This window comes from Crocuta crocuta, unplaced genomic scaffold, assembly GCF_008692635.1.
Source record: "Crocuta crocuta isolate KB4526 unplaced genomic scaffold, BGI_CrCroc_1.0 scaffold657, whole genome shotgun sequence".
NCBI lineage: Eukaryota > Metazoa > Chordata > Mammalia > Carnivora > Hyaenidae > Crocuta > Crocuta crocuta.
In genome coordinates, this window is record NW_027529583.1 from 62140 (window position 1) to 72940 (window position 10801).

At 47.6% G+C, this 10801-nt stretch overlaps 1 protein-coding gene across 1 annotated transcript in view; it reads right to left on the reverse strand.

Moving 5' to 3' along the window:
* NHS (NHS actin remodeling regulator) overlaps positions 1-10801 on the reverse strand; it is an 86925-nt gene that overhangs the window by 50316 nt on the left and 25808 nt on the right. The window contains 1 exon segment of the mRNA XM_077761694.1: positions 3992-4134. Within this exon segment, the coding sequence (XP_077617820.1) occupies positions 3992-4134 (143 nt within the window).

Genomic DNA, 10801 nt, shown 5'->3' on the forward strand with positions numbered 1-10801 from the left:
CCCCAGGAACCCCCCCCCCCCCCCCCCAGCTGTGGGGCAGGTGAGGGGCCTCACACCGGCTCAGAGGTGCTGACTGCTGGACGCTGAGGGGCTTTGCAAGCCAGTTGTTAAACTACTGGTAGCCTGAAGCAGGCCAAGGTGGGAGGATTTACATGACAGAAATTAGTTTGTGCTACACATCGGGGCTTTTATTTTATCTTTCTATGGTGTAATTATTTATTTATCTACATTTAATTTTCTTGAAAGAAACCTGTGACCAGCATATCACTGCAGCTATCTAAGCCCCATCATGCATAACAGTCAGTAAAGGAATCCCAATGATGACTGTTGTCTGATTTAGGAGTAAAAGCTACCTCTGGGGAAAGCCAAGAGACTTCCATGCGTGGGATGAAGCGGTCCTGACTTCTTCACAAGAATCACTGAAGCAGCAAGGTTTAGCTCCCCGGGTGTCTCGGCAAGCTGCAAAGCACACCCTGCCCAGCACACTGAGCACACTAAAAGCCCCCGCCCCCGTGCCTGCCTAACTCCCGCCCACACTCCTGCCCAGGGCCTGAAATCTCAGGACCCCTCCTAAGTCCTAGATCCACAGCACATATAGGTTAGTCTTTGCTAAACTGCCACCACAGCCGGCATTTATCAGACCTTTTGAAATAAATGTCTTCCTTGTTAAAGTGCCTACGTCCAGTGCCACCTTCTTTATTCCTCTGCAAACAGTGGGCTTTTCTAAATGGGCAGCACAAAGAAAAAGTTACACTTTAAAATTCATGACGAGTAGAATACAGGTGTCACTGGTTAGGAAAAGGTCAGAGGAAGGGAATCAGGAGGGAGACAGCAACTCGATTTCCCATTCAGTTGCTCCCTTCCTACACTTTCTTAAATCTCTCTCTCTCTCTCTCTCTCTCTCTCATTTGCCCTAGGCTGGGAAGAGGCAGGCTAGATTAATGACTCCCTAATAATACTTTTTCTGGTGGTGGGGTGGGGAGAGCAGTCAGCTCCTAGCGTCTGAAGCTGCAGTAGACTTGGTCCTTCCTCCCTTAGGCTAATGGAACTTAGGCCTCAGCTCTGAACTCGGAAAGGAAAGGAAATATAAATATCTATCTCTTCATAGCCACTTAGTAATTTCTCTCTTTTCTTAGACACAGACAGTGGCATCACTTAAAGCCATTACTGGCTCTGAGCATAAAGAACTGCCAAGAAAAAAGGGGGGAAAAAGAGGAATCAGGTACCGAATAATCTGAAATCCACTGCTCTGGGCAGCCTTCTTTCTCTGAAGCTCCATGACCTGATCGGGGCCTTTCCTCTGAGTACCCATATCACTGTTGAAATTCCCTGGTTACTTGCGTGCCTCCCTCACTACACAGTATTCCTAGTGGACAGGGACCGAAGGTCAGTGATCACCCTCTGAATCCCAGGTTCAGCACAGTGCTTGGACCTCAGTAGACTGTGTTGAGGGGTTTGCTATTGAGCAGATCTTGAAAACAGCGAATTTCTAGGTTCTGCTCTCTGTCCCCTCAGCTCCCTCCTTACAGCCTCATCTCCAAAAGGAGCACAGCGCTGCCGCCACCACAGCTTCGCTTGCGTGTGCTTCGTTAGCCACTCACTCCTGGTGGAAGCCCGGATCTTCCAGCTGTCCACACAGGGACCCTACAGGGAAGGTCACTGCGGCATCATCGGTGGAGCAAGGCTGTGGCAGGCTAGGTGTTCGTCACAGCCACCAGATGGCAGAAGTGGTGTTCTGATGAATGCACTGCTAAGCTACTGTGTTTCTTGGACAAGGTTAAAAAAAAAAAAAAAAGTCACTTTCTAATTTTAATTCCACACTGCATGTTTTTAATTCTATGATGCCTATAATTCCTGTTTATGGCTCTCTGCAGTGCTATTAAAACTACTACACCCAAGATTTGCTGTTGAGACAACCTCAAAGAAAGCCAGTCTGTGGAGGGCAAGACACAGCTCTGAGGTCCTCTTCCGAAACCCCAGGAGGCCCTGTATCCGGCTCTGAGCCCCCAGGAGGAAGTTCTGAGAAAGTTGATATTGGCACTTGCTGTTCCTCAGTTCTGTCATTAAGTCCAAACCTGACAACACAGTGAAATGTGATAGCTTACAAGCAGCTTAATGTTATCTGGTTGAGTCTGGAAAAATCTAATCGGGGATGACTTATGAATAATAATAAAGGGATAAAAACAATGGTGTCTAAAGGGCTAACGTAACTCAAGCTCTCTGATGACGGGATCAGAGAACATGTTTAGTGAGAATGATCAGTTTCCCCTGTCATTCTATGCCCTCAATGCTCAACCAGTTTTCTACAGAATTTGATTTACTCACACACACATTCAGTGAGGACCTACTCCATGTCAGGTTCCTGCTAAGTGATTTGAATAAAAAAATGAATAAGACATCCTCCTAGCTCTTGATGGAGTTGCTCATGGATTGAGAGTGGCGATAGGCCTGTAAGAGGTTAGTTATGCTGTAAGCCTATAAATGGCACGACTGGGAGGACTCAAAGGATAGTATTAGAGGAAGGGGGCCTAATCGAGGCTGCTAAGGAATGGGGAATATGTTAAGGAAGATTTCCAGAAGGTGGCTTGCACTAAAAATTTGGTAAAGAAGGACTTTTCAGCCAGCTACAAAATCCAAGTGACTCAATTTAAAAAATCAAAGTGAACAGTAAGAATGCCAGAGATACTTGTAGAGGATACTGATCACTACTCTTCATCATAAGTGTCACAGTATCTGCTACTAATAACCAAGGGGAATTTTTAGGAACGGTTGCATTACGGATATGAGTAGGTTACTTCTTTCCTTAAAGGGGGAGAAGACAGGGCTATGGGAAAAGGGAGAAGTCGTACATGTGTGGAAGAAAATAAGCTGAAAATAAATTTGTCATTTCTTCATCCTGCTAATGACATTATTTTACTTGAACTGTAATGCTTTCAGAAAATACCATTCCTTAAAGGAACACAGGGACTTTGGAAAAAAAGACATTGAATGTACAACTACCATCTGTCTCTACAGCGAAAATCTAAAGGCCAAAAGAGTCGGCATGCCAACTTCTCATACCCAATTTAGGGGTCTCTAACAGGGTGATGCCAGTTTTTAATCTCTGTGTCCTACTTAGAATGGTTTTAAGCCACTGCAAAGTAAGAGAAGACTGTTACCTTGTACCTTGGCTGTTCTGTGCCTATCTCTGGCTTTCTTAGGACTGAGAGAGAAAGAGAAATTATTTATTTTCCTAGGACACAGTGTATGGTGAGGAGGAAAAGAGCTCTGGCTGGGGGTCTGGAGGCCTGGATCTGGGCCTTGGCAACTCTACCCGATGGGCTCTATGTGACCCTAAGCAAGGGTTCTGACCTCTCCAGGCTTCCACATGCTGTAGAATGGACAAGACCATAGGTTCTCAATGGGAGCAGAATCTCCTGGGAGAGATTTAGGCAGGAGCCAAGGACGACAACCTTCCTACAATGCACAGGATGTTCCTAAACAATGAAATAGTGCCCTGGGTCCCACAAATGTCCTACCAGAATTTCTTATAAGGGAAAAGCCTAGAACCTATTTCTGAGTCAAACCTAATTGTCTTTTAATTATAATCCAAAGGTTTTTTCCTGGTCTTTTTTTTTGCTCATGTTTAACATATGCAGAATATACCAGTTTTTATGGTTGTGTCCTCTGCCCTTCCACTCCTTCATTTCCCTCTACTCTTTGTTCAGAATGGCTTCTGATTGTCTTGACTTAATCCAACCCTACTTTTGATAGGCACAAACATCTGACTGCTGCATTATGTCTTCTAGTGCAGTCATGCCCAGGCATTGTATACTGCAAATATTATAAATAATTTTCCTTTAAAATTCTTTTTATTATATTCAGACCATGATGCTATTTTTAATTGTGTATATAAGCAGGTGATACTACCCGTGAATTTCATTTCAGGGTAGAAAAGGGATCATTTCAAAGTACTTACTGTAACAAGGGGAGGTGCTGGAACTGATAGCACAGAGAACCCCCCTCANCGGGCACGGCGGTGCAGCTCCTCCACACAGGGCGGCCTCGTGGCCGGGAGGAAGATGTTTCTCTGCTGGTGCCACGGGGCGCGGTAGTATACACTCAGCTTACTCTCAATGTCCAGGTTGGAGACGGCTGTGAGACAAAGAGAGAAACGGGGCGTTAAACACAAACTTGAAATTGTGCATCTGGCAGACTCTGGGTGGGGAGGTGGGCGGAAATCTGTGCAGAGTGGAAGTCCAAACTGCTGGAACTCAAGCGGGGCGGGGGAAAGGTTTGCGGCTGACAGCATGGAAGAGACACCTTTGCTCCCGAGCTAAGGGCTGGAAGACCCCAGGACACCAACCATCTGCCTGTGACCAGTTAACGGCCTCTCCACACCTTCACTTTATGCTCTCTGACACAGTCGCTCATCAACCTGGACGAAGTCCTGGCCAGCCATGCTTAGGGGGTGGCATGGGAGGGCCAGCCTTCCAAGAATGCAGAGGGGCGCCTGGGTGGCTCAGTTGGTTAAGCATCTGACTCTTGATCTCGGCTCAAGTCATGATCTCACAGTTTGTGAGTTCGAGCCCCACATGGAGCCTGTTTGGGATTCTTTCTCTCCTCCCTCTCTGCCCCTCCACACCCCCAAATAAGTAAATGAAGATTTTTAAAAAAGAATGCAGAGAAAAGCCTCAGGACTGAATCGGAAAGGTCACCCCAGCTCCAGTCTTCTGGCCACAGGGCCTCGGAACTATAGTTGTGTACACCTGCTCCTGATCCCCACCTGAACTGTGCTTCTCCCCTGTTCTGCTACCTCCTGTGACCCTGGGCCCCCGAGCCTCACTGCTTCACCTTACGCTGCCTTCCACCTGCTGACTCCATCGCTTGCTGTCTTTCAAAGCATTGCTCAGCTTCCCTAGTTCCGCGTAGGGGAGAGGACACTGAAGAGCCCATTATCAGATGTGCCAGGGGTTCAGTGAGGAAAGCAGACAGCGCTGGTGAGGTGTACCGTCTTTGCAGCTCATAGGGAAGGAGGCCTCTTTCCCCCCAACACAGCATTTAAACCCTAGGCTTTCTTCATGCACACACTGAGTCTAGGATGGAGATCCGCCATGAGTTGAAGATAAATTCTTATGGGAGGAAGTGGTCCTAAGCAGGAGGAGTCAGGGTTAGGAAATGACTGCACAGAGGAACTCCCGAGCCCCCGGGCAGCTTGCCGGCCTCAGGAAGGGAGAGAACTGGCCCCCAGCTTCCCCTGCCAGGCCTGCTCTCCAGACCAGACCCCTATTCCTCCCAGTCTCATGGTCTCCTTCCACTGCTTTCCCCCCTTCCCCCAGTGTGGGATTTGGGGATGTTGTGCCTGTTTATTCCTGCACCCCAAACAAACAGATTTTTGGTTCTTCTCTGATCCTTCTCTTTTTCAAGCCTGGTTTATCATTTCACTTGTCTGGGAAACCTTGTACAGAACCAGATAATCTACACACAAAGCAGAAAGGCAAATGGAAAAGGAGGAAGGATACTTTTGTAGAAGGGAAATAGAAGAAAACTGGGGAAAATGGAAACTTTTGATAATTAATCCACACCACCCACCCCGGTGCTGCATTTATGGCAACTATTTTTGGTTTTGGGTTGTTGTTTTTTTTTCCCCCAATCCAGTCTTCAGTAGTGGGGTTTTCTCCTAGAACAATGCATCACAACCACAAGGACTGCCAATAGAAACAAAGACATATTTCCAAAGATGCTAAAGAAACATCACATGGACGGGGTCAAAGGGACAATGGCATACCTCTCAAACAGTGCCATCCAACAGAAATTTCTGTGATGATGAAATGCCCTATGAGCTGTGCCATCCAATGTGGTAGCCACCTGGCACACTGGCTATTAAACACTTTTTTTTTTAAATGTAAGTAAGTTTAAATAGCTATATGTAGCTATTCTTTTGGACAACCAATAAGCAAATACTCTATTGTATTGCCTCATCTTCAACTACAGAGCAGCTTACTCCCTTTGACCAAGATTGTTTTCTTCCTTGGTGTTTAATCTCCAAGAAGAAATTCGGGCCCAAGGGTTAGAGATCCCAGGATTATCTTCCTGGGTAGGGGAGAGTGTTCCTAGGGCAAAGTTCTATGGGGCCAAGCATAAAGGCAGCAGTTTTTCTTTCTGGAGTTACTCTATAACTTCAACCCTTTTCTTGTAAACTCTTAAGTGCTTGGTGAACCAGTCAGGGGTCACAGAGTCCTGGGGACGAGAAAACCTGGGAGGAATCACTGAAGGAGAAACCAGCCTCTTCAGGCCTCACGTGAGGTATGGGAGGCCTTGGGGTGGAAAGGGCAGGTCACATCTAGATCACGGCCTCACGTCTCTCCTGTGTCAAGCTGGGGAAGTGCTGAGACAGAGGCTTTATTTAGCCACCCTCAGAGGAATCCTCTGGTTCAGTGACCAAGATTGCCTAAAAAGTCAGCCCCTGCCTGCATGCAGAGGTCAACTGCCATCTAAGAGGGCAGAGGTCATTACCAGACTTAACAGAGGTAGGTGGGAATTCATGTGCTCGTGACAGCTGGAAGGGACTGGACAGAGAGAGAGCTTGCCTGGAGGAAAGAAGAGGCCAAGAAGTTCCATGGGCATTCTAGGAAGAGAGGGACTCCCGAGCGCCTCCTCTCCCAGGCCCATCTCTTCAGGAAGGTAGGAGCCAGGATTAAGGCTGGGTCCAGGTGACTTGGGGATAGATCAGAGGCTTCTGTAGCCCCTCATTCCCACAGCACCACTGACCGGAAGCTCAGGATGTTAACTTTCGATAGCCCCTCAGAAACCATGGTCAAGTCACCATGGCTCCTTAATTTCAGCATGGGGAAGAGCTGAGCTCCTGCTACTTATTTCAGTGTTCGGCTGAAGAAAAGGCTCATCAGAAGTGCTTGTCAGAAACACAAATGACTGGGCTCCAGCCTAGGCATCCCGAACCAGAATTTCCAACAGAGGCCTAGTAATCTCTGTATTTGAAAAGTGCCTCAGATTAAGGTTTTTCAAGAGGCGTATGTGAGAAACACAAAATGTTATATGTAATGATGCCTTGGGACCTTATGAGTGAAGGGAGATGGGCGACACAGTGGGAGGCAAGAGACTACTGAAAATGAAAGCCTCTATCCAGGCCTGGGATGTCTTCCAAATAGCTCTCATGTCCCAGGCACAGTGCTGGGTGCTGGGGTACAGCATGGGACAAAACCCACAAGAATCCTCACGTTCCTGGAGCGTAGGTTCTCTGGTTCTGTGGGAAAATGGTTTCGATGTAATTCTGCCTGGAGGCAGGAGGCTGGGAGAAGAGACCCCTGGCTGACTCCTGTGTTTTACTATTCTGCCATTCCTGAGGGATAGTCTAAGACCTTCGGGCTTCTAGAGGCTCTAACACCAGAAAGGTCATCGTCTCCACTCCTCCGTCCCCACCTTTCTGCACAGGTAATTCCAAATTAAAGCATAAGTTGGCAATCACAAAGTAAAGTTCTCTTTCTTCGTTACTGAATATTAAATACAAAGTTATTTGAGAAAAAGCATTTTTCGGGTACCCTCTGGCTGGCTGATGCCATAAACACATTCTCGCTGTGCCCTACTGGGCAAGGCAGTGCCAAGTTCCTGGGCTGCAGAACCGTGCCTGCTGCTCAGGGCCGTGGGTCCACAGATGCAAAGACTAGCACACGTCCCAGCACAGGCAGCCACGTCACAGCTCCTGGGGGGACCCAGCTCTCTCAACGACAGCCTTCAGGGCTAGGAATCCCTGCCTCTCCCCATCCAGTCTCTCTCTTTATCTGCAGAGAAGCTGTAATGGATTTCTGCCACGCATTAGCAGGTAAACATTTTACTCATCAGCTGCCACAACTGTGTTTATTATCTCTTCGACGGGGAAGGGAAGGAAAACTCTTTAATCCCTTTGCTTTCAGTTTTGTCCTTTGGTTCCAGAGCATTAACTAGTATTATGTGTCCACTGGAGGCAGACATACAGGCACTAATGGAGCTCTTCCAGGGAAAACTCCCATTTTCCTTCTTAAAAGAAAGAAAAATTCCTTTGTCTAAGTAACAGTTCAATGAAAGGTGAATACACTCATTCATAAGCTCATTGCACCCCTGCCATTTCAAAGTCTTCTGACATCTTCCCGTGCGCCCTGCCCCCTTTTCTACCCTGTTTAACAGTTACACCGTGGCTCTGCCATGAAAGCTAACGGGCTTAGTACTCCCAGGAATGTTTGTCCTCATAAAAATGATACAAAGAGAAGAAAGTTTCTCCTCTGCTTGTTTGGATACATCAGTGGTCTCTCTGTGGGAGGCGGAAATCTAGGAGAGCCTCCAAAATTCCTGTGCNTGAGATCCTCATTGAGTTAATCAAAAGGGAGATAATTTTCTTGAGTGTACCTAGCCTAATCAGGTGAACCCTTAAAAAAAAAAAAAAGACAAGAAGCAACAGAGAAACTTTCTTGTTGCCCTTGAAGAAACAAACTGCCACACTGTAGAGAAGGCTGCGTGGCAAGTAATGGTGGACAGGGATAGCAGATGGCCTCTAGTAGCTGAAGGCTTCGGTTCTACACGTTCAAGGAGATGCATTTTGCCAACAACCATTAAGACTGGGAGAGGCCCCGAGGCCTCAGATGAGAACTAAGCCCCAACTAAAACCTTGATTGCAGACAATAGGGACCCTGAGCAGAGGACCCAGTGGACCTGTGCCCAGACTCTAGACCCATGGAAACTGCAAGATAATAAATGGGTAGTGTTTTAAGCTGCTACATTTGTAATACGTTGTTATGGGGTAAGAGAAAACGAACACACCCTCCCACTATCCCATCTGCCTTACGAGAGCCAGTTGCCCGCCTTGCCGGGTACTTGTTCTCCCCTTGCTTTGTCACTGCTCTCCAAAGAAGGGGTGGGTAAGGGCATGGATTACAATGGGAAATAGGGCTCTAGGTCTCATTTTTAGCCCCTAAAGCAGAAAAAGGGTTCCGTGGCTGCTTCATTACTCCTCCCCAAAACTATGGGCTCTCACAGAGAGCTCCATTACATGCCAAGCTGGTCATCAGGTGTATTACACTCACGGGATCTTTGCACAACCCAAAGATTAAAGTACTGCTCCCATTTTACAGATAAGGAAAAAGAAATCAGAGAGAGTATGTAAATTTCCAAAGTCTCACACCTGGCCAGTGGATGATCTGGGACTAGAAACTATGTCTGTTTGGCTTCCGAGCTGCTGCTCTTTCCCAAATAAATACGGAAATGTTTGCCTAAACTAAGGCTGATTGAGAGCGGGTGTAGAGTCGGCTGTCTGCCACTCTAGATAAAAAGTTATCTAGCGCTTCTCAAAATCAAAATCAAAGATTCCGAATTGCTACTGTTTGCATTATGCATAGGATTAGGTGTAACCAAGGACTGAGTGAATCTTCCAGAAAGTGTCCTGTAGATCTGCCATATTCCAGAAATACAGACAGACACCATAAAACCAAACTGCTGAAAGACAGTACCATTGTAGGAAATGTCCACAGGGCAGCAAAAAGTCTATATAGACTGAACTTAGTCCATTCCCCTGTCACACTCCGGATATAATGGAATTGTCCAGACCTGATTCACAGTGATGTATCAAAAGCCCAGATCTGGTCACTGGGCTCATCTGAAAGGAACTGACAGGAGGAGGCTCGTGTTTAGGAACGGCTGCGAAGGGCTAAAGATGAGGCGGAAGCAGAGCCTTGCCCTCAGCCTCTCTGGTCCTGCCAGGGCTGGTACTCATTCAGTACTGCCTTTCCTGGCCTCACGAACTCCTCACTCCCTTACAGCTTGATAAGCCCAAGGAGGAGTGCGAAACGCTTGCTTCCGGCCTGTCTTCCAAGCCTCTCTGCCTCAAGGCTGCACCCCTGCCGCTGGCCCCTTCCCTGCGCCACTCCTTCCTTCTCCTGAGCTCTCCAGAATCGAAAAGGGGAAGGTGGCAGCTGACGTCAAAGTCTGAATGCTGTGTGTGGTGAAAATTTCAGAAAGATGTGCAAAGGGATTCAGAAACGGAATTGCCTTTTGGAGTTTTAAATGTTCTTAGAGTGCCTACAGGTCTAACTACCCACATCCACCTAACGCCCCTTCCTTGCCTCCCACCCATCACGCCCACCCCATCACATGGATTTCTTGCTGAGAACACACCTCTCTATAAACCGTCCATTCTGACGCCCTGTGACAGACAGTGGCAGGGCATGTGTTGGCACATTAATATATTAATGAGCGTCTGAAAGGGTCAGTGTCGCAGATGTGTCACCGTTTGCCTGCTATGCTGAAGCCAATCCTCAGCCACTGTCAGCGAGGTGAGCTCAGGGTCTCTCTTACTGCTGCCTGAGTTCTCAGATCTGCTGGGGAGCTATGGAGGGAGGGTTTCTCCAAGTGCAACCATTCATTCCCACCTGCCCGCCCGTCCTTGGCAGCCCAGCCCACTCTGCTGGGCCGTGTGGAGGAGGGGCCAGATAGGGAGCACTGAGCTCCTGCCCCTCCCAGAGCAGCCTGACACCAGGCCAGCTTCCCAGTCTGTCCCTGCTGGACTTCTTTTCCGTAGAGCCACGTGATTCAGCCTTGTTTCCCACTGGGGACAAAGCATCCAACATGGACCCCTCAGCATCAGAAAAATCTAGGCTTTCTGAGAAGTTTCAGTGTCCTGAACTATTCCAGCACCCACAGAACAGAACACGTCTGTGTATTTATTTATACGCTGAAAGGATCTAGAATGATTTTTCCCCTAAAAATATTTCCCCAACTTCTAAAATAAAATGAGGCTTCATACTAGGAGTACTGTTTAATTACTGCTGTCACCGTT